The sequence below is a fragment of the Pempheris klunzingeri genome, chromosome 18 (genome assembly GCF_042242105.1).
Source record: "Pempheris klunzingeri isolate RE-2024b chromosome 18, fPemKlu1.hap1, whole genome shotgun sequence".
NCBI classification, from domain to species: Eukaryota; Metazoa; Chordata; class Actinopteri; order Acropomatiformes; family Pempheridae; genus Pempheris; species Pempheris klunzingeri.
The window spans coordinates 20,590,877-20,615,491 of NC_092029.1; the positions used below are offsets into that span (position 1 = coordinate 20,590,877).

Sequence of the window (24,615 nt, forward strand, 5' to 3'; positions counted from 1 at the left end):
TTATGGTCAGCGCTGCAGACCGGGTCCTGGTCTTGTTAAAGAGAGGTGCCGGTCTGCGGTCCATGTGTGGGCAGTCTTACCCCAGGATGTGTTCACAGATAAGCCTGCAGTAGTCGCTGTGGGAGCTGGTGATGAGGAGGAGGACCTTCCCGGCGTTCTTCATGCTGCGTAGCCAGGTCTTGACAGAGTCAGAGCAGGGCTGCAGGTACCGGCCTGGGTCCCTCTTCACACTGGGGAAGTACGTCCCTGCATCCTCTGCACGGGGACACAAACACAGATGAAACCTTATTGGTCTGTAACGTGTATAACAAATGAATCATATGCTATCTTTGGAATCACCATGATCTCAACACAGTTCAACTTTGTCTGACATCACTCTCCACCATCAGCAAACACCAATTGGGAGAATATTGTTTGGGAGAATTCATCCCTCCAGAGGAATTCCAAAACACTACCAAGCATGTGGAGTACAGCTAATGGTTGGACAGTGTATAGTCATTGCCCTAAATCATGGCCGCATTGTTACACAGATAGTCAGTGGTAGTCAGTGGCCTACAATGTGAGAAATAATAAGAGAAATAAATGTTCATTTCTGCAGTATTCCACATAAACTGCAGGAGTTTAGGAGTTTAATCAGTGGAATGTCCTCGTATGAAATGTCTGGGCTAGGTTTGCATCCGACGGGTGCTGCCCTGTTCATCTCACCTTCACTGCCAGGTCCCCACAGGCCTATTTATTTTGAAAGAACAATGGCCAGCGGGGAAGTTCCAACACTCGACCAACCAATAGCCTTACGGCCCAGTCACACCCGCATTTGTGAACTGTGAACCTCTCAGAGCAAAATCTGTCTTTTGCAGTACAATCACCGCAGTGCAGATCTGTGATTAAGTGAATGTACGGAAATGATTGGTGTTAACTTCTGCTTTGGCAAACGTGTGACGTTCACAACCAGGTGGGGCCAAGCTGTTAAGATGAACCAATACACGTATATAATCAGTCCGACGGAAACAGAGCGTACAGAAAGGAGAAGTAAAAGTAATAAATGACACCACAAAACAATAACGCATCTTCTAAATGAATGACTTAACAGTAGATGTTTCACATTATGTAAAATAGCTGAGTGTGTTTTCTTAGCAGTTGTTCTGCTTAATCCATCATATTTGTATTCACAGGGGTAAAGGGGGAGCTCAGGGTCATGTTTCCCACTTCTGAGGCACTGTCGATGGGCTTTCCTCACTTTGATGGCCCCCATCTGCCCTTCCTGTCAGCATACTGTACAGAGCTAAATATGGCAGCACTCAGTGCTCTGATCTGGGTTACACAATCCCAGTCCATCACAGAATGTAACTCTTGAACTAACGTCCTTGGCAAAGCCTCGTGAATATAAAAACCCCATGAATAAAGCATAAACTGTAAGGAACAGAGCACTTGATACTGAGCAACACATAATGTTTGTCCATGTGTGAATACTAGGTTACGAAATAGTGAAATGTTTCTGGGTAATGAGGGGAATAAGATAAGATTGTATCTTGAGGGTTTATACAGGAAAGACTTTTTTTGTGATCCTGTTACACTGAAAAGCGGAGCTGCTATGCAGTATCTTTGAAACTGCATGGTCTAATGATGTGAACAAAACTTGAATTCAACCTTAAACACGTGCGACTTCATCAAAACAGACAAATTAGGCGACCTATACGTGACATTTGCTTTCAAGCTGAAGGAGGTAACCAAGGAGTGAGAAGTGGCGTTGCTTCTTTCACGAGCAGGAGAAAAGAAGGCTTAGGAAAACAGGACAGGGTTCAGATGAGTGGTGTGTATTCATGAGCTGAGGTGTTTACCCTGGCAGAGAACGTCAGCCTCTCAGGAGCATCACTGGGCCCTCAGAGCCACACAGACACAGTCAGACTCTGTTTACACTGCGGCCTAAAGTGTCCTTCTTCTGTTTTTTGCTTGACACATGAAGTGTTTTCTCACAGTGGAGTGACATGAAAACCTGCACTGACAGTGCTGAATCCAAATTCTATTGCATTTGTAATAAGCAGTATGACAACGGAATCAGCATAATAAATTATGTTTGTTCAGGAAATGGGCGGAGCCACTAGTCTGTCTAAGTGCATGAAAGAAGAAAAAACAGATCGTGAACACTTTAATGCCAAGGCCAGCGACAACAAGAAGAAGAAATTTCCGTAGACCTATCAAAGGTGGGTGTGGGGAAGATAACGCGATCAGCCCAAGGTGCGTTGTTTAATAGAAAGTTCACGTGTTGTGGGGTCAAACTTTGAGACATGACAGAGTCTTAGTGTCAACGAAAAGGAAAAATGCACCAATATGGTATTTGGACTCCAAGCTAACGAAAGACGTGACTGATCTGATGGTGGAACTAGAAACGATGTCAGGAGTTCACCCAAAGTCACTGGGAAGCCTTCAGGGGAGACCATGAATATTCACACCACATTTCACAGCATCATCACCAACTAGTTGTTAAGATATCTTACTGTGTGACTGTTGCTAGTATGCACACATTACAGCCTGCAGCAAGCGAGCTAATACGTGTTCAGGATCTGTCTGACCAAGGCGTTCGAGTCATAAGAGTGGGAGGTCTTCCCTCTCTTCCCATTTTGTCACCAACTGTCACCAGCTGTTACCGACTGTAAAGTCTGGCTTTCTAAAACGTATTCAGAATTGAGGTAAAAGAGTCAGTACCGGTTGTTACACGGCAGGTTGTAACAACCTAGCTGCCAGCTTGCATGGTCACACAATGTGGGCGACATCCTGAACGTGTAGAAAAATATAGACATAGCATCTATGATGTCACCTGTTGTTTCTTAAAGGGCAAAGTAAACACACCTATTTCTCTTTAATCCTTAAAACCTCTTTGTCTGTTAAACATGAGACGAAAATGAGATTAACCACGGTGCCCTAACTTCATGTGGAAAACTTGAACTTGACCCGAGCGACTCTGACCTCTCCCTCAACATCCAAGTAATCCTATAGAGTTTGAGGTTTTCTGGAGTTTGCATTGGTTGTCCATTAGTGGGATTCTATCTTATGGCGCCTCAAGCTTTCTGACTTTGTGGTAGACCCTTAAATATGAAATAAGTAAAAAGGGCAGCAGTGACAGGCACAGCACAGAGAAACTTAGAGGCTTGTTGTGTCTGTTTTCCTTTTTCTGGAGCTGCGCTCTATGCCTTCAAATCCTATGACATCAGAAATGACAGCATCCTCTGAAATTTGCTTAATAACAACTACTCAGTTCTTGTGTGAGCCTGAGATGTGGATGGTGGATTTAAACAGCTCATGAAAACGCTGCAGTGAGAGTTCAAAATGTTTGGACATGCTGCCCTCCTGTGGGGGAACACAGGAGGAAGGAAAAAGCTCTTTTGGGCTCTGAGAAGGCAGTAGAGCATTCTAACCACGAGATGACGACAGGCACAAACAAGCAGTTTGCAGGCAGCTCAATCAGACATCCATCATTTTCACACCTTTGAAAGAAGTCCCAGACTGAGACATCTGGCTCTGATTTTCAACAAATTTCTTCAGAAGCTTCAACTTTATCCACAGAGCAGTACGCCTTCACTTAAGCAGAAACAGCAGGTTGACACATCAGCATTTTGGCCCTCAGTTTGTGGGGCTGCTCCTCCTCTGGGACTCTGCAGCAGAGCGCCTGTCCTGCCTCATTACCCACAGCCAGGGAGGTCAGCTGAGGGAGGTCACGAGAGCTCCCCTGCCAGCAAAATCCCATGTCGCACTTGTGTGTGTGTGTGTGTGTGTGTGTGTGTGTGTGTGTGTAAGAGCAACAACAACTGACCTCGGCACCATCATTTGTGTTACATTTGATCAAATACCAGGCTGGAGAGAGAAGCTATTTTATTCCCCACGGACCAGAAATTTACCACCCAAGTATACAGCTGAAGCAGCGGCCAGGGAGAGGGTCTACTCTGCTTGTACTGCATCAGAGAAGGATTTTGTTTCAAGTTACCAAATACCAAACCAAGAAACACAAGAAGGATAAAGGTTGCCACAGAAAAGGAATCATACCCTCCAAATCTTTGAAGTGCAGCAACTCTCCTCAGTTTTAGCACTAAAAATCACCCAATGCCCTTCACTTAATAATTGTAGATTTCTTAATCTAATTTGCGTCTTGCTGTTGATTGATTAATAATTGTGTAAACTAAGGCATAAATAAAAGTATTGCTTGTATTGTGCATAGGTGACAGTAGAGACTGATAAGAAACAGACCACTAGTCTAGCAGGACACCTCAAAGTGTGCCTCTCATTGGGAAGGTCTCTCAGCCTAACTTCCCTTTACCATCAGCTTCATTAACAGATAAACTGGTTCTGTGCCAGAACAAAGAATACCTTGGAACATAACCTTGCTCGGCCCTTTGTCTATATTATCTATACTAATTATATTTCTGTACTTAGCAGGAGAGAAAAAATTTATTTTTGCACATAAAATATAACGACCGTAGTCGCTCTGGGAATAGACATCACACACAGTATGTGCTGGCAGCTGCAGGATGAAACTAGCAGAAGCCCCTGGCTGATAAAAGGACAGAGAATCACTGAATAAAACACGACGTTACTTGTGTGCAAGTCTCTGTGCTCTCTTCCTTCGTGCTTCACACAACTACTATGGTTGAGGACAGACTGTGCCAATTATTCCCATTGGTATAAGAGTAGGTAGTTAGTTTGTTTGGCTTTTTGCCCTGCCTTCAAGGATGGCCGCTTGGCAAAGGTATGAAAACGTTTGCCTTCGGACATGTTGAGATGACACTTAGTACAAACTAGCTTGTTTTAAACATAACCTGGCGTTGACCGTGGGTTGAATGTATTGTGAAACCCTTGTTTTACCATTGCTGGTGAGCTTTCAGTACCAAAATCAGGTCTTTGCAGGGTTTTTTTTTAGCGGTACATGTTGTGTTACTGTAGATATTCAATCATTTTAGAATACAGATAAAGGAATAGGTTTCAAAGTTCAATGTGTGAAACCCCTTAGTGGCACTGAGTTACAGAGCAGTGGCTAAAATGGGACTGACATCAGACTTTGGCTCTCCATGTACCTGCATTAAGATTTCTGGATCCAGTGACTGCTTAGGCGGCGACAGGTGGTAAAACCCTGATCCATCCAAAACGGATGTTAAACATGTTTGATTTCAGTTGGTAGCGCCATCTAACTTTGTGAAGTTTGTTTGGTTTGGGTGACTCCAAATGAGGCCTCGGTGTAACCTCCCAAAGAGAAGTTCCTATTTGCACGAATGTTGTCGTGTCACCTGTCTGGCATTAGGCTAGAGAGGCCGGGCTAAAGCCGCGGTGCATTTTGGGACCGAATAACATGTGGTCATTCTACAAGTCCCAGAGAGTCCCATATATAAACTCTGCTTGGGCCATCACTGGTGCCAGCTTACTACAGCGTGTGTGTGGTGGAGTAAAATGTGTGTCTGTAGGCCCTGGCTGTGAATGTAGGACTGAAGAGCCCCGAGGGCCCGCAGGCCTGTGGCTGGGCGATGTGCCGTGCGGGCTGTATTATGGGCCTGGTGTGCTGGAGAGCTGCCTAGCGTCAGAGGGTGAACCGCGGCCGGCAGCAGCTCAATCTCTCTCACACATCAAAGGGGCCTGACAGGATACACAAATCAACAGTTGCTGTGCAAATTAGGGCAGAGCACAGGAGCGTTTCACAAACAGCCACACCAGACATGAGGCGACCGAATCCAGAGGCTCGTTCGCTCTCTTCATCGTCCGGTTAATGAGCAGGGAAGGTAAAGGCTATCAAAACAAATATGGAAAAATATACATTTATCCATTTTCTCATTATACTTAATGAGCATCAAGCTCTGTGTGTATAAGGCACACGGAGAGGACCTCTAAAGGGAAGCTATAATCCCAAGTGTTTTCTCTTAAAAAGGCCTCTAGACAAACTGTGTTTTCCAGCACCTGTTGGAACCACGTGGAAAACACTGGCCTGGCCATTTTGTCTGTGGACTTGCCATTTTTAGCAGGCCGACCGCAAATTGCTGCATCATGTCCTTCATTTATGCTTTTGGTCTGTGACAGAGGAGGAGAATCTTGAGGTGATAACAAAAATGGCACAAAACTAAAAACAAACCAAAGGGGACATTCTAGTTCTGTGCAATGGTTGTGCTATGATATCAGAATGAGCACAAAGTGGGACATTTTCATATTCATATAGGTGGAATATACAGTATGCACGGTTTGCTGCTCTCTTTGGCAGTTCATAGGTAGATTGGAATGTTAAAGTGCAATATTAAATGGTTATTTAAGTAGTGAGCTGTTGGAAAAATGACTTCAAATGACTTCTTTCTTACTAGTCACTGCAAAAGTAATTCCATTATTGACCAAAAGCACTGAAATTCCACTTATGCTATCTCTGCTTGAGATGGTGAAATATCTTGATAAGTGACTGAGACTATTAAAACTTTGATTAGATGGCAAACTTTATCTAAAGGATTTCTATTTTCAAAGGTTTCCTACTGTGTGGAAAAAAATGCTTCTGAAGCAGAGAGAAAAGACGACACAAAGAACAATGGTAGCTGAGAAAAAAAAAAGGGATGGTGGTTTTTGTGCACCCGTGTGTAGATCACTGTGGGGGACAGTGACGCCAGTTGCACAGTCACTCTCCCCTCAGAGCAAACGTGAAGGACACTGCAATCTGTCATTATACCAAACCAGAGCTATATTTAGCCAGAGCTATCTTAAGAAAACTGTGAGGATTCATACATCAAGGTCTGATCTTAGGTTCATATCTTGAAGTCTGAACCCTCACAGAACCCTATTCACTTCTGCACCTTAATGCATGGAGAAACAACCAAAAATATATGGAAAAACAAACGCCTGATCTGAAAATACCCCAGCACATTTCAAGCATAGTTAAACCCAGAAGTTAAATGGCCCTTCAACTCAAATATCTAGATATGTCCATCTTGGCTGATTCTCACAGAAGAATAAAGAAAGCACTGAAAGCAGAATGTGTAAAAACCCTGAGCAAGTCTGGCCAGGTTCCTTTTAATCATAGGGGCTTTATGGTACTTCGGTGATGCGTGATCCTCCCATCTCAAGGTGCAATCTCCATAAACAATAGCTTACCATCAGGCCACCAGCAGCATGCTGAGAGTCATCTTTACACAGGAGTCTTAGCAGACAATACATGTGGGGAGACGACGACTTTTAGATCCACTTTTCAACTGCCCTGGATTGTTTTTAGCCTCGTCAGTTAATTCACAAGTGTATCCCACCTGCACACTCGTCAAAAAATTGGATCTTAGAAGAATTACCATCCTTTTTGTTCTATATTTTGCTTTTTGACTTGCTTTTTGAAAAATGGCTTTTGTTCGGGCAGTTTACAGCCGTCTCATGGTCACAGTTACCGAGTTTGTTTGTGTGATGTAGGATGCTGCTGCAGACTGGGCTTGCTGTAGGCCATGTGGTGGAGCGGTGGCAGCGCTCTCACATGCTGCATGTGGAGTAACTTCCAGAAAGTCTTATTGATGGTACTGTATTGGTTTGCAAATGCTGGTCCGAAAAGATGAAGTGCTTTTTTGGAAGCTTTTGCTTTATTTTAGCAGCTGTTGAAAAGTGACACAGCTCTCATGCTGCATCTCCAGATTTTAGATGGCCCAACCAAAAAAGCCATTTTGTTTTGGCCCTGATCCTGATACCAAGTTTGAGCCCCTACTGAGATCCATCTAAATGACACAACTGCCAAGTACAAATTTCATGCAACTGGTCCAACTTAGATTTATTCTAACTGTTCAAAATAATAATACAGAACTCAAATACAAATAGAACTCACAAAACAATGACCAAAAACTACAGCAATCCAGAGATGAACATGGAGAGCATGTGCCTCACCCATCTCATGTACTCTGTCGGATGTCTTCATGAATGCTAACGCTGAAAGTTTAACTGGGACAATGCGACAAGATGTGATCAGCTGATGGTTTTACGTTAAAAAAGTCAATGTTTTCCCTGTGTTAGAACAAAAATGACCTTTCATATGCGGTAAATACAATGTTCCTTACTCCTGAAGACTGAAATCTACAGATCAACCTCCAACATCCAACCATATAATTCATTGGCGCTGCGTGTCCGACTATCCTTGTGTGTGAAACAGCAGTGCCATCCATATACACCACTGGGCGAACCTGATGTAACCCCAGCTACCACTTCATGTTTATCTGATACTGTACAAACACGCTCAAAGTGTAATTGCTGCATGCAAAACAGAAATGCAGCTTATCTGATGGCAAACATTGGCCAGATCAAAGCACTGGCGTTGCGACGACATCATTTAGAGAGTCAGACATAACAGTGTACGTCGCCGCCCTGATGTGTGACATCTGAACGTGGAGCATATGCATTTGTTCCAAAGCTGTGAAGGAGTAACAAAGAGACTCGAATAGCAAACAGATCATTTGATACGTGAAAATAGGCTGCCACTCATCCCGACAGAGGAAAAGTGGCATTCAAATATCACTTGTGGATTCGTGGTGTTTACGTGTTGCCCTGTCCTCAGAGACAGGAGGCAGAGACGGGAGGGGTGAAGGTAAATGTTGCCTTTCCTGAACACACAGACAGCAGCAGCAAAATGTAAAGAGAGAAACATCTATCTCCATCATGTCCCACCAACCATCAAACCGATCTCCCTTTAAGCCTTCACCCTAAGGGCTTAAAGGGTTGATTCACCCAAATTAGACAAATGAAGGAGGTGTTCTCGGAGCTACACGGTGCCAGACCCCCGCTGGCTGTATCATTGTCACGTCTGGCCCGTGTGTTTGAAGAACAGCTTGTTTAACTTCTCTGTTAGTGACATGGTGTACATATAGAGTCATTTCCTGCATCTATGTCGCATGTTACTGCCCCACCCCTTTAGGAGACAAGCAGCAAGTCCAGACAGGCAACTCAAAGCCTGGACTAATAAAATTAAAACTGCTTGGACATAACAGCTTCTGGTACCATTTTGGTCCTTTTTTTCTAGAGCTGCCCCCAAATAGTCGACCAAACCGTTAGTTGATGAGAAGAATCTTAGTCGACCTCGTTTTCATTGACTCTTGTAATAGGGAAGTCAGCTCAGTTTTGCCAGAGTTACAGCAAAAATATTTATGATATACTTCTAAAAGTACAGTATATCATCTGTTAGACCGGTCTGTAGGGGAGTATCAGAGAAGATTTAATCATGCGAGCCTATTTTTGGTGCTAGTTGATGAAAAGAAGGGCAGCCCTTCATTTCACTCACTCACTGTCAAACAACTAACAACTAAATCATCTCAGACAATACCATTTCTACACAACAGCCATTATTCATCCCTTTATACGCAGACCTCATGAAGCCAGTGGTGTGGGACATTTAAAATACAAACAAAGACATCAAATTAACTACCACTTTCTGCACTAATTTAGGTCAAAGGCTTGTGGAATGGATGACTTCATCTACTAAGTTAAATCTTCATGAAGCTGTAAAAACATGGATACAGTTGCTATGTCAACATTCAAGTGACACATGTACAAACTCCCTTCCTGACAAGGTCATTTAAGACAGTCGTGTCTTTAACGTATAGAAAAACATCTGCTGTGACAAAAGTAGAATCACCATGGAGATGCAAGTTTCAAATGAGATGAAGATTTCCATAATGGGCAGTGACAATGTAGACTACCGGTCGGTAACCTGTTTTTACAAAAGCGGGTTGCCTAAAAGACAGGGATTTAGGGAAAACCTTGCTAAATTGCAAAGGGATTTCATTGTGCAGGAGGAGAATCAAGCAGCAAACCACAGCTTTATGGTCAAAGGAGCATCCTCCACGGCTATCAGACATAGGAAGGTCAGAGCCTTTACTCTATGTGGAGCTAAACAAATTCAGCAGTCAATTTAGCAGTGGACGCTGAGGTGAATGAGTGGTAGGAGATGTGGTGGATTTGATGAGAGCATTTTGGTATTTTTGCAGCTTAATACCATGTTTGAAATGAAACTGCTGACTTTAAAGCCATCTTATTTTGGATTTGCTGGATTACCATAAAACCAGCGCACATGTCCCTTCACCAAAGTTGTCCCCTAGTTTAGTGAGAAAATAAGGCGTTGCTTTTCCTCAGTTGCTCTGATGATCACTGACTTCAAACTAACAGCTGAAACACACATGTGCATATTGCTAATAAAATGCTTTTATATTTTTCATGTTTGCAACCAAACCAAATCCAGTGGTTTTAAAAAGTACTCAGTGTAAAATCAGTTCCTGGCTCTGACAGTATGCAGGCTGGTTAATTGTACACATTTTGTCCACTCAGACATGTTTCAACAGTGCACACCTGATCTAAAATGCAAGTTATAAAACACAGGTGAGCTAATTCACAAACTGTGGTAAAATTTAGCTTTTATAAATCCTGCTGTGCCTGGGCCCTTAAAGGGTCATTCATGGCCCAGATATTTTCAAATCTGGGCCCTGTTTTTTAAGTTTAAAAGTTAAAAACCATGTGCAAAACCATGAGCCCCTTTAAAGAACGGGTATCTGAAAGTGTGTGCCCTTATCACCATCTGTAAAATTCATTGCATTGAGTCTACAGACATGATGGTACACAGAGTTTTTGGAGAGAGATTGAGGAGGCAGTGTGGTGGAGTCAGGAGGAAGCAATGATGGCCAGCTTTTCACCTTGAAGTGTGGCCCCTTGTCTTTACAGGTCTGACAACGCATTGTGTATTCTAGTTCATGGCAAGCAAACTGAACCCTTTCAGGTTCTTCCTTTGTCTTGGTTCTACAGCTAAAAAAGTCTCCACTGATTAGCATTTTTTTGCTTAATCAATCAGATTTCCATCTTTCCATCCACACAAGTGAAGCACAGAGTAAATCTGTAAATCATACCAGTCAGTGTTGGTATCAACAGGTTAAGATTGAGGGACATAAAACTGTCCAGCAGTAACTTTTGGAAACTTGAAGCCCCCATTTTGGGAAGAGCAGGAACCTTCAGACTGTGTTTACATGTCTCAGCACTGCTGAAAGACAGCGGTGCCGGAGCTTTGTGTCATTCTTCCACAGTCTCACTGTGTTCCTATAAACAACACATACTTTGATGGGTTTTTTTTTTTTTTAACTGGCTGCAGCCAAAAGCTACAGAGGAAGTACGGAGCTGTGAAATGTTTCATGACTATGCTGATAAACTAGATCCATTTAGATGCTGATATGAATCCAGATGTTGCTTTTTCTGTGATGCTGGGCCATTCATATAAAGACAAACACCATTCAGCAACTTTTGCACTAGTCAAAATGACATTTTTATATTACAGATTAAAATGCTTACCCTGGGAGTCTTATTTAAGCCACTATAATGGGTATAATAGCTTTTACTACTTCCAAATTCACAACCATTTGCACTATCTATTCATCAACTGTGGTAAAATCAAACCAGAGATATTTTTACTTGTGCGATAAATGCTATTCGTGACTTACTCCTTACTCATTTCCACTGAGGGATACTGGGAGTAGAAAAAAAAAAAACAGCCAAGGCCTTCTGAACTTCCTTACGCATTCTTCCCACCATACTAAGAATGGTTCTCAGGGATCCTTCCCAGCCCAACACCTAAAATAAAATCTAAACCGACAAAAACAACAACAGACCTGAGCTAGGAGAGCAGCCTGGTGAAGAGAATCCACCCAGATTCCAGTATATTCCAGTATTTTTAGGACACAGGCCACCGGGGCTGACAAGCACTGGGTTCACAGTACCGTAAAGACTTCCTCAAGCATTACAGTATACATACATCAGGACCTGAGTTCACTGGTGGAGTCATGGTAAGTTCTAAACAACAGGGTTTGGGAGAGACTATTTATGGCTATGAGAAGGTCCAGTCTGATATTAAAAGGATTCCTTGCTGCCACAATAAATGTCAAGTCAAGTAAATTTTGCTCATAAAGTCCAGAGTTACTAATGAATCTCAGAGGGCTTTACAATCTGAGACCCTCCGTTCGGATAATCGGATATTTGGAAAAACTTTGTAAAAGAAATCCTGCCAAGCCCACATTCTGTCCTGACCATCCACTGCCATCGGAAGATTACGGGATTAGAAAAGGTGAGTGTGAGATGCTTCTGTTGTAGACAGGGTGTTAAAGGGGGGGGGGTCTTTGGCAATGGAGGAACTAGCAAGAGCAGCTAGGTTTTAAAAAGTATGCAACCAAAAATATAACCCGCCCTCCTCCCTTTAGGTCTCCCTCCAAAGCCACTCCCCCCAGCACATGAAGGTGTCCAGCTAACCACTTGTGTTCAGATTTGGTTACTACCTGTACCACTTATGCCCTCGGCACAGTTATTGCAAAGGTGTTATTAATACTCATTCTGCTGCCAGTGAAGTGACAGATCTGTTCTGTATGTCCTAGCTAAAATAAACCCAGAACATTTCAGAACTGATATAAACTGAGATTAGGCATCTGGTTTTACTCGGCTCCAACCTTGCACATCAGTTCTCCTCTCCATTTTGGGCCTTGGCACGCTGCCATCAAAACAATCATCTCGTCCTGCATTGACGAGGTTACATCCTCGCTGAGGACGCATCAGGATGCATTAGCGTTTATGCTACAAAAGAAATGTGGTCAAATGCGTCACAGACAGCGCAGGGGAAAAGACAGAACAGCGGATCCATCGCTCCCAAAACAATCAACATTTCTGGCCAGAAGATAATCTCTAGGTTTGAGATTGTGTTTTTTGGAAAACTGTGAAGTTCATGACATGTTAAACCTGAATATAGTCAGTGACTTTGTCAGAAACAGATACAGAACAAGATATCCCTGTCTGTTTATTCTGCTTTCATCCAAATGTTTATCCTTGAAATAAGCAGTTCTCAGTCTTCCTGAAATGATGAATGCTCCCACTACAAAATCAACAAACATTTACTGGGAATTCTTTTGGGGCTACTTTTCCCTATTTCACTGATGCTCTATTAGATTATTGTAGCATAAGCCATTGAAGTCCAGTTTCAAAAAGGTTTATTATGGCACCATGTGAGGATACATACAGCAGCGGTTTGTGGTTGGTTGCTTTGGCCTTTGGCCTTGCAACCAGCGGAGACTGTGCCTAAACACAGCAATGTGAATGACATAACACTAGTTCATGTGTCAACATGTGCGTGGACAGACAGATATGAATGTATAAAACTCACACTACTAAACACTACACACTACTACACCTGTTTACAAGTTTGAAAAGTACAGATTTCCTAAATAAAGGGTTAGGTTTTGCTTGAATAAGAAGAATGCACAAAATGGGCTTAACCTTTACCAACTCTGTTTTAGCTGCAGTTATATGAATTTCACCTTCATTAGTCCAACAAAAAGGAAAATCTAATTCAGTTGAATCTTTAAAATGACTTTGTCCTGAATTTGATAATTATTGCTGCAATGAATACGAGCTTGCTGTGAGCTCTGCGCTTTCAGCTGTGATGCATATAAACCTCCAGTGCTTTGTGGATGAGATACTTGTACACAGTAAATGTATAGATTTTTTATTAATCTTAACGAGGAGTGTACTTTTGTGATACGGGGCTGATGATCCGTTTGTCTTCACCAATTCTATGTTCATTTCAATTCAGAGAAAGGTTTGGGGACAGTGGACTTTTTAGCTAACAACATGTTTCGGAGTGATCACCTTTGATTCGGTCGAGAGAATCAAGGAGGAGTGTGAAAGGAATGTAAAAGGAATCCAAAAACAACACAACGGCACTGTCAAATGACTGACCCTTCGATGATGGGTCAGTACAGCTCCACCCTTCAACCAGAAACTCCAATCACATTTTCCCCTTCTGTGCCTCTTTTTAAATCTCTATAGCGTCTCAAAATCAATACAAAATGTACAGAGGACTCTTAAATACGGTGTCTGAAAGAGCCCTTTCCATTTTTGTCTTTGTGCACCATAGCTATTTTGAGCTAAATTTGGTAAATACAGATGCTTCTTCCAGAAAAACATAAACATAATAGCATTGGATCTGTTTAAGATGTCGGGTTTGGCTTCAAACACCTTTTCCCACCACTAACACCACCTCCCAGTCAGTCAGTCAGCCTGCAGGCCTGAGTCTTCTGCCACCCAAAGGACTGGAGGACATGAGGAAGGAATGTGAGGTGACTACACCATGACTAGAAATAGTACGAGTGCAAATGTCTGATGCAACAAACAACAGGCGTCTAACAGAAATGGTTGAATCACAGCAGCAGTAGAAAGTGACACTGTCCCATTGAGCTTCAGTGGACTGTAAAATGAACACGTTCCCAGTGCAGGAACCATAGAAGCACAGACCCGTTTCCAATTGCAGAACAGGTTCTAGATTCTCATAAGAGCATGCAGTAAAAAAAAAAGAAAAAAGAAAAGATGAAATATACAACATAATGCATCAAACCAAGTTATACGATTGTGTAAGAGCGTTACAGATCCTAGCTGCTGGGACTGACAGATTGCAACACCACTCCAGTAAAAGCTGCTGATTATGAGCTGGTGTGGGAAGCACAGTAACAATGAAAAGCACTGGTCATTATGGCACTTACCCGGCTTTGATTGAGATAATTGGCTTTAAAATAACCCATTACCTGCTCCTAAAATAAATCCTAAAACGAGAACAAAATCTGATTTGGTAACCAAGAAATTCTACGTCTCTGGCTTTAATTCTTCTTTCTCATGAGACCAACCTTTCCATAATTTCTTAATGACTTGGGCAAGATTTTGTCAAGATGAGGAAAAGAAGAAAATCCAGAAGGACGCAGGGACGGCTTTTGGTTGCTATTCTCAATTGCTGTCAGCCTCAGTCTGGTCAAACTTCCAACCATGATTTTTGTCTTTGGGTCCCTGTAATTGCAGCTAACACTCAGCCAGGAGGTCCAGCTTCAGTCCTTCCATTCATAAAGCTCCAAGTGCCTCTTAGTGGCATATTTGGTTTATTAAAACGTTAAATCTGAGCACCGTCACTTCCCAGCTCAAACACTCTATCTTTAGCTACTGCTTTCCACTCTTGCCATCTGGCATAGACACATCAACCTGCAATTATTTTCTTCTTTTTCTCAGGCACCATGATATCCTTAAATCTCTGGCACCAAATGGAGACAAACCAGCCTAAAAACAGACAAATAAAGTGTAAATGGATTACAAACTCTATACTGTACAGCCATGCCAGGAACAAAACCATGACATCAGAAATTATGCGGTTACTGTGAGAAATGTGTTAATCTGGATGTTATTAGATATGTTTAAGGTGATTTAGAAGCAGAGTTTTCTCGTAGAAACAGAAACACTTTTTTCAATTTGTAATATATTTTTCATTTGTAATTTGTAACATGTCCTGCTCAGTTCATATCTTGGTCAAATTTCTGTAATAACCAAATTTAAAAGTTGCAATAATGTAATGTGAAAAGTGTCTCTTCAGCATCTTTCAGGTCGTTAACCAGGCTGAGACAGTCTCAGTTCTCTTCAGTCTTCTGTCCAGCAGCAGGCTGCTGTTTCCACTCTGAAGGCTCTGATAAACTACTGTACACAGTAGTGAACAGAGTGGAACATTTAGAAGCTGAAGAGACAGATATCTTCTGTTGGTGACCAAAACAGAGCTAAAAGGACAGGGAACATTGGAGCTGTATTCATCAGGTTGACACAAACACGATGCTGGTCCTAATATGCTACTGTTGCCTTTGTGGGGGGGTGGGGTGGGTGTTACAGCTCCAAATGGTCAAAAAAATGACCACCATGTAGGTTTAATGGATCCTAACAAAAATGTTTCTCTTAAGCGTTTATTTTTTTCTAAATGACAAAGTGACATACTCAAATAGTTTTAGTATTGGTACCAAAACTCAGGTACTAAATAATTACTAGCCTCAAACACAGACTGTAGTGGATGTACCCACTGATTTGTGGACTACCTTCTTGAGGCCTCAAAAACATTGGATTTTTACAACCAGAAGTGACACAGGAGTGCTTTTTTCCCACCTGCATTTCACAAAGACCTGTCTCTGATTTCCAAAGATTTAGGAGTAATGTGCCTCTGATTGGTTAGATTTAGGCATGACTCGTCACGACTGGTTAGTCACACGGTAGCCTAAAGCACACCTATAGCCTAAAGCTTTATCATCGATTCTACTCTTAACAGGACCATAATTTACTAAATGAACATCACGGTGTGTTAAAGAAGGCTTAAAACTCAGACTGAGACTGTTAACACATTAGGAAAATGCTTACTGAGGTTAGAAATCAAGTGAGACTAGGGTCATTTTCTCATTCGATGCAGTTGGAGCTGCTTTAGAAAAAAGTAGAATTGCCCCCTGCTGGCCATTAAAAAGAATGCACATTTAAGGCTCCTCAGCATTGGTTTCGCTTTTCCTAGGCCAGGTGTAACAGAGGCTACGCTCACTCCTTTAGTACAATCTGTGTTATAAAACTATTAAACTACCAGCCCTGCCAAAGAGGAGCAAAATAACCCATTCATTAAAAGCAAGTATTCAAAAAATGAAAAACACATTATTTAAAACAGTAAGCCATGTGGGATCTTCTCCCCAAGGATGACCAAGATGCAAAATACATCTCTTCAGATCCACGTAGACACACTCATGTAAAGCATATACTGTGCATTGTTTCAGAATGATGTGGAAAACAGAGGCTGTGCATGCAGGGGGACAACCCCTGTCATCAGCAGAGTTAATTAAAGCCACTGCAGGAGCATTGAGTCACGTCTGGAGCACAGCAGCAGAATGTTAAGATGTGAGGAGGGTCAAAACAATGGTTACAGCAGCAGACCCTCCCCACAAATACCACCCACCCTGCCACGAGGAGGTGACTGAAAACACAGAGAAGGCTCCATACCATGGTCGGGCTGTGCTGCTTTCCATACAGTACATCTCCAAATCTAATTACATGTTTATGCACTGCCACTGCACAGTGCAGGCTTACCCAGAAACAGGATGTGATTCTAAGTACGCCTTTACATTAAACCTCACAGTGGCCTGATTTAGACGGGGAGGCATTAATTCTGGCAAAGAAAAAAAAATGATCCCAAAAAAAAAAAAAAAAGTTCCAAGTGAAATAAAAAGCAGCCATGCCTCACTGCGGTAGCAGCCACTTTCATGGTGAGATGTAGTGGCATATCTGCAGCTTAGAAAGTTGTTAAATGTCAACTCCACCCCCACACTGCTCTGTCATTTAACTCAAAGAGTTTACCAAAGATGCCCACGGCTCACTGAGCGCTCATCTGCGGTCACTGAGACGCTGGCAGTTTAGATGATACAGGCACAGGGAGAGAGAGGCTTTTCCAAAACACTGATGTATTAGACTGAACCAGTCAGGACTGCTATATACTTTATTAGTTTTGTTATTGTCTTATTTTCTTCTTTTTCATATTATTATTTCATGTTGAATGCCCCATAGCAGTGTCTCTGTCTCATGTAAAGTATGTATTAAAAAAAATTATCATTATGATTAAACCCTTGAAAAGGGACGACATATACGCACACATTCCCAACTGTGAGCCCTCCGGTACATTTACAGCTGAACACCAGAGGCTCCTCAGAGGACGAAACAGGTAGCAACTCACTTCTGCCTCCTGGTGCCCCCAAGCTGCACTGTGGACGTCCTCAGCAAGCCACACACCCTTTGGTAAAACTCACAGAGACGACGTTCAGACATAAACTTGCCAGCATCACGATAGGCTTTACTATGTGAAATTTAAACGTGAACATAAATCAAGTTAGTGGTGAGTTAAGAAATGCGTCTAAGTTACTGAAAGTTGCCCGTTGATTTTCAAACCCAAACCCAGAAATTACAGATAAAAAAGAAAGAAGCATTCATTAAAACCTGAGTGTAATTTAGGATTGAACCAAAATTGACAGAAAATAGCTGTCTGGTACACACTGTCTACCACAGCCTCACAAGTACAGAGTCTTCAGACTGGAGGAAAATATTGTTAGACTTGCACAATCTTTACTTTTCCAGACAAACACCCTGTCACGAGCCACTTGGTCAGTAATTTGATGTTTTTAGCAATAAACACCGGTGTTTGTGCAGTTATTATGCTAATTCGGGCTAAAAAAGGACCAGTTAAAAAGGACAAGTTTAATAAAAACATAAAAGTGCAAATACAGAGCTGCACAACCACTTGCTACACGTTGAACTGCAGATCACTCAAGAATGATGAATCAAAAAAGTAATTTGTCACCCAAAGGAAGTTTGACAGAAACCCCCTCAATGCTGCTCCATACAGACAGAGAGAGCCAGAAGAAAAGAGGAGACAGGGAGAAGAGGGAGGACAGTCACCCTGAAGTGGCAGGCCTCCTGAGGACATGGCACCCGTCATTAAAAATGACATCAGAGCAGGGAGGGCCTACCACGCGAGGTAGATCCTCCATGATTGCTGGAGACTGGCTCGGTATAAATACCTTGAGCTGAGTGCCCTGGAAAGCAGCAGCTGCCACTCAGACAAACGGACTCCACAACTAAGGATATAACAGCGCCGCACTGGGACAGCAGCCTCCTGACCCCCCACTGTTTCCTTGGAGCGTAAACCTTCCCGGTAAGGTGGCTTTTTTCCAATTCCAGGTTAGTGTATAGGGGATACCCAACTGCAGCCTGGCTCCCACTGAGAGGACGGTTGCTGCCGCAGCTCTGATGGTTGCTGGCATTTCAAGTGTAATGAGCCATGTGCCATGGCTGGGTTTACACTGGGAGAGATTTTGTGCCCGAGACTGATTTTATTTAGATATAAAGAGAGTTTTTTTATTTATTTTTGCTTCAGAAAAAATTGGTTTTAGATTTAAAAAAAATCTTTTTAAGGTTTCACAACAGAAAAGTAAGATGGTGCCCATTTAGAAAAGAAAGATTCGGACACACATTTGCAGCTATTACATCACCCTGACTCTGAAATTAACTGATGCACCAACCACACTTCACTTTCACTGTTGGGTGTCAGCGAGGAGCAGCTACACAGGTGCCATGCCACTGATCGTTAGATCATCATGGTCTTTTGGCAGCCGCTCGTCACTAGAGACAAAAGGAGCACCAATGCTTGTACTCATTCATGGATTCTGTCTTTGCAGGTTTAGCTTCACAAGATGGATCTGAGGGTAACAAGCGTTTTCCTCGTCCTCCTAGCTTTGGCTGAGGCCACCCCTCAGAGGTACCACGTGCAAAAAGTGAGCAAGGCTCCTTACCCCGTCAAGAGTCATGGTAAGTCACAAACTGTATGCTCTCTCTCTCTCTCTCTCTCACCAGCACTGGTCGTGTAAAAACTTTTTACTATAATAACAATAATGACAACGTGGTGATGGGAGGATATTCTGCATTTTACATGAATGCATATGGTTCAAATTCATCTTGGGGAAATTAGCAGGAATAGAAAAATTGCCTGCATCTATGTTTAGTATAATCCACTCCAGCCAAACCATTGTTTATTTCGATTCCCTGCAGGCTGCACAGTGAAACTGCTGTGAGACTGTGTCAGCGCCGTAATCCAAACTATTAAAAACACACTTCGACAAATTAAACTGCAAAGTAGCGCCAGATGACAAGTTACACCTAGGGTGGAATTTATGTGACGTATGCTACAGACTTTGAATTATAACACAAGATGCTAAAAAGCTACAAAGCAGGAGCATAGTGAAATATTAGTGACAAATAAGACACATTTCTTAATTCCAGTCATTATCCTAAATGTCATTACTGTCGACACTACTACAAGCCCCTCTTATGCAACCTGGCAGACTGTTGGCTCATGGATATCAGTGAATAAGACTGCCAAAATGCCACCCTCCTTCATTAAGGTGCATACCCAGCGGGTTCAGCGCAACGTCTCATTGGCTGAGAGCAGCAGGCTGAGGTTGAACGGGCTGAGCTGCTGTGAATGTGTATAAGTGTGAGGTGGGGTACAGCTGTAAAAGAGCACTTGTGCTCTGAATAAATAAAGGCTGAAGAAGAAAACGGTCATTTTTGCATGTGTCATAAAAACCCACCAAAGCAGTGGTCACGATGTAACTATATTTCATATTCCAACTAAACAGTGATTCAAATTTTGTGTTCAACAGTTAAGAATTTATGTCTCCAGTCTTTTGTTTTTGAAGACGTTCTGATGTGGTTTGACTGTGTGCCTCCACATAAAAATAGAAAAGCTAGCTGACAATGAGAGTTGAAATTTGACAAATCTCCAAACCAGATGTTGTTACCACGTCGCAGGCACACCCTAACAAACTACTTTTATGGTATTGAAATCACACCACGCAATTAGACTGAAAAGAAAAAAAAAACAACACAAAATGTGCAGACAAATGATCACAAGCTCAAAAACTGAATCTAACAAAGAAACCAAAGCAAATTTACTGAGGGTTCACTCTGTAGTGAGGTAATGGAGCCAGTTTTTCCACTATAAAGGACAGTGAGTAAGAAAAGAATTACAGAGTACTCCAACTAAGGGGGTGTTGATTGAAGGCAACAAAATTGGCAATGTATATAGAAAGTATGCTGACTCTAAGCAGAATGATACTTTGCAGGTCAGATGTGGTGTGGCTCCTGGGTCAGCTACTGTGGCCAGTATCATCACCTCCAGTTTGTGGTGTCTCTCGCTGCCAAAAAGTCCACTTCTGGCACAAACATCCCCTGTGGGATTTCAGGCATGGCTGTGGCTATGTGGCTCGAAAATGACAGCCTTGTCAGAACATTTCCCCTCAAAACACAACAAATATTTCAAAAGAGAGACCAACAGCATTGGATCTGATTCTCTGACAGGTCGCACTTCTCTTTTGGCAATGAAGTGTCCAGAATTATGGTGTATGAAGGAGAGCACTATCAATGCTATTGGAGATGCACAGTTAAAAAATATAAGATTGTTCTTTTCTTTTTAATTTTAAAGCCCTGGTAGATGAGAAAGGGTTTTTGGGCTCATACTTTTATTGCAATATCTGTTTGGTACCTATATTCTTATTGTAATTATTCTAATTATAATTTATGTATAGGCTTAGAAATATAATATCTAAGTATTCCATTGTAACAAATTAAAGATATATCTAATTTTACACTTGTGCTGTGTAAATTAAACTAAACTAACGAGTCAGTCATCTAGTTAGCCATCAAATGGCAACATGTATGTTTAATTTTGGAGGCCATCCCTCACAAATAGAGTACAATAAAATCCTGACAAACACTTCAAGAGTGAAAACAACTGGATGCCCTTTTGGCCTAGGGGTTAAGGCACTGAGTTTCCTGGACTCCAGCCAGGGAACTTTATTGAGTGTTATTCCCAATCTCTTTGTCCTCTCATTTCCTGCCATCTCTCTACTGTCAAATAGCAATAAAAGCACAAGACAAAAAAACACAGAAAAGACAAGCCTTCCAATGCCAAATGTTGGTCTTACGGAGTAGATTTACTCGAATGCTGACTTTAATGATAAATATAGTGAGCAATAACTTTCACTAAAATAACAGACTGATGTTATACATTAATTTACTGCATACATACACTCACTGACCTTGCCCATAAACACTGTGTGGCAGGAAATGCATCAGAGTAATGTTGACAACTTGCAGACCACTAACTATACATTCATGGCTATGATGAGTGCAGGAAATTAAAGGGTGCAGTACAGTGCGGGCAATTTGAACTGAGATGCACAGCAGTTGGTGAGTTGGGTCCTGCGCCAGCAGACATAAGCTTGGTGAGAACATCACCTCAGACCAGTGGTCCTGTGAAGACTATCCTGGGAAAAAAGAGAGTGCTCTCTCCACAACCCACCCTACAATCATAGGGAGTAGTGTTCAGGCTGTGGTCTTATGGAGAATACCCAACTCTGGGTTATTCAAGGACCAAGGAAGCATCTTACTCAATCCATTCAAAGGCCACAATAAGTAAAGGACTGTGGAGACAAACTAAAATGGAGTGCATATGGCTTCATTTTAAAGCATTTGTCATTTCCACTTCCCAATCAAGGATATGATTTTGTCTATTAAATGGTTGCATGTTCAAACTAAATCAGCAATCGACATCTAACCGCGCCAAATTGATCTAACAAAGATACTAGTGACATTATGACATCATGACATATGCATCATATTACATGAATAATTACACCACCTGTATCTGTATTTCCTAGCCGTTGTAGGCCAGCCAGGTCCCCAAGGTCCTCCAGGTGAACCAGGACCAATGGGACCAGCGGGACCTCCTGGAAAGGGTGGTGTAGGACATACTGGACCACAAGGCCCACCAGGAGCTCCTGGATCCCCTGGCTATTCTCAGGCAGGTAAACCTGGTTCCCCAGGTGGCCCTGGAAAACCAGGTAGCCCTGGTCTCCCTGGTGAGAGAGGTGCACCTGGTGCAACTGGACCAATGGGTGCCAGGGGTCAACATGGTACACCTGGAGCACCTGGACCTGCTGGATTTTCTTCTGCTGGAAAACCTGGAGGACCTGGCATCCCTGGACCAATGGGACCAAGAGGAGAGTCTGGTTTAAAGGGACATCCTGGTATTCCTGGTATTCCTGGCATGAAAGGAGAGAGAGGTATTGGAGTTCCTGGTGTTCAAGGGCCATCAGGCCCAGTTGGACCAATGGGCCCAGCTGGTATGCCAGGCAAACCTGGAGTTGGTAAACCCGGTGCTACTGGCTATCCTGGAGAACCTGGTAAGAGTGGCATGCCAGGAAGAGATGGTGCTCCTGGGCCAATGGGTATGACAGGGCCAAAGGGTCACACAGGGGCTACAGGCACAGGATCACCAGGGAAACCAGGCCAGAATGGTACCCCAGGTATGCATGGGCCTATGGGGGCTAAAGGTCCACAGGGTCCTGCTGGTCAGCCAGGCTCTCCTGGCATGCCAGGCGTTGGCAAAACAGGTGAACCTGGAATACCAGGTAGCAGAGGAGCCCCTGGTACTCCTGGGACCACTGGTCAGAAAGGAGAGCCAGGCCCAACTGGTTTTACTGGTCAACCAGGTGCTCCAGGTCCTATTGGCCCAGCTGGTCCACAGGGTGCAAGAGGATTCCAGGGTGAGGGAGGCCCAGTAGGCCCCAAAGGCGACATAGGTATGGTAGGTGCACCAGGCCCAAGGGGAGCTAAAGGTGAGCAGGGAGCTCAGGGTTTCACTGGGAAACCAGGTGTCCCTGGCGCAGTAGGTCCCGCAGGACTTCCAGGTCATAATGGTGCTCAGGGTGCAAAGGGTGCACCAGGCCATACTGGTGCTTCAGGACTTCCAGGTTCAAATGGCGCCCCAGGACCAAAAGGACACACAGGCCCCGGAGGAGCACCAGGAAAAAGTGGTGAAAACGGAAGGCCAGGACCCATGGGACCAAGTGGACCCCCCGGTCCAACAGGTCCCTCTGGGCTTAAGGGCCATCCAGGTCTTCCAGGCCCACCTGGCCCAGCTGGCATCACAGCCAAGGGAATTTCTGGTCCTCAGGGTCCACCTGGAATTCCAGGTGCTAGAGGTCATGATGGTCTTCCAGGCGCTTCTGGTCCTCCTGGTCCACCAGGCCCCCCAGGAGAGGTGGTTTACCACCATGAGAAGAGCATGCCAATCAAGTCCCATGAGGTTGTAATGTCTCATGAAATGATGAAGGCCCCCATGTCTGCCTTCAGTGCTGTGCTGACCAGGGCCTACCCTCAAGCTGCAAACCCTGTTCAGTTCGACCTGGTTCTGTACAATGGGGAGAACCACTATGACCCCCACAGTGGTGTGTTTACCTGCCAGATCCCAGGCCTCTACTATTTCAGCTATCATGTACATGTCAATGGTGCCAATGCACTGGTGGCCCTCTACAAAAATGAGGAGCCAGTTCTTTTCACTTATGATGAGTACAACAAGGGCTTCCTGGATCAGATGTCAGGCAGCACTGTTCTTATGCTGCATCCTGGTGACAGAGTCTATGTCCAGGTCCCTGATGAGGAGAGTAATGGTATATTTGCAGCAGATAATGTTCACTGTGCATTCTCTGGGTTCTTGATTGCCTCAACGTGATTTCACAAATCCAAGTAAACCTCAAAATCATACAAAATATTGAACTACTTCGAGATACAGATCAGTTTACAAAAACCCTGATTGAAATTGTAGATTAAAGAAAAATACAGTTGTAAATTGTACAAGTTGCCTCATTTGAATCTTAGCAATACTCAAAAAGCCTTCATCTTGAGGTATTAATAACTAGTAACATTTTTAAATATATGGCTTCAAATTGATCCCTTTCCCCAGTTCACCATGTGCGTGCCTTTGCAATTTTAAGAAACATGAAACAATATTGGAAGATATTTTAAGTGGTGCTTCAGAACTGCCTGTAACATTTACAGCATGTCTTTTATTTGTGTTTGTTTTTATTAATGTCTGTTGTTTAAGAATTGTCCTGTAATATACATACAAAAGACACGCAAAACTGTTATACTGTATGTTATTAGAGATCACCACATTCTCACAAGCATTGTGATCAGCAACAACACAGAATGACAAATTCAAACTGCAACAACTATGTCCCATTGGATGTCTTAAGTTATGTACCAATTACTGACCAAAATACAGAATAAAAGTTCTAGTTTGAAAAAGAAAATATCCTCTGTGTATTGTGTGTGTGTGTTGTTCTTTACAGTATATATCCTTGACATTTGACATAAGCAGTAAACTAAAATGTGTGC

At 42.9% G+C, this 24,615-nt stretch overlaps 2 protein-coding genes across 2 annotated transcripts in view; one reads left to right on the plus strand and one right to left on the minus strand.

Moving 5' to 3' along the window:
* Positions 1 to 24,615, minus strand: part of nt5dc1 (5'-nucleotidase domain containing 1) — a 51,493-nt gene that overhangs the window by 24,264 nt on the left and 2,614 nt on the right. Inside the window, exon 7 of the mRNA XM_070849399.1 lies at positions 81 to 255. Within this exon, the coding sequence (XP_070705500.1) occupies positions 81 to 255 (175 nt within the window). The remainder of the gene's footprint in view (positions 1 to 80; positions 256 to 24,615) is intronic.
* Positions 18,443 to 24,530, plus strand: col10a1b (collagen, type X, alpha 1b). The gene is made up of 3 exons (XM_070849397.1): positions 18,443 to 18,529; positions 19,053 to 19,182; positions 22,095 to 24,530. Exons 2-3 carry the CDS (start codon positions 19,068 to 19,070, stop codon positions 23,948 to 23,950), a joined length of 1,971 nt encoding a protein of 656 aa, XP_070705498.1. The 5' UTR covers positions 18,443 to 18,529; positions 19,053 to 19,067; the 3' UTR covers positions 23,951 to 24,530.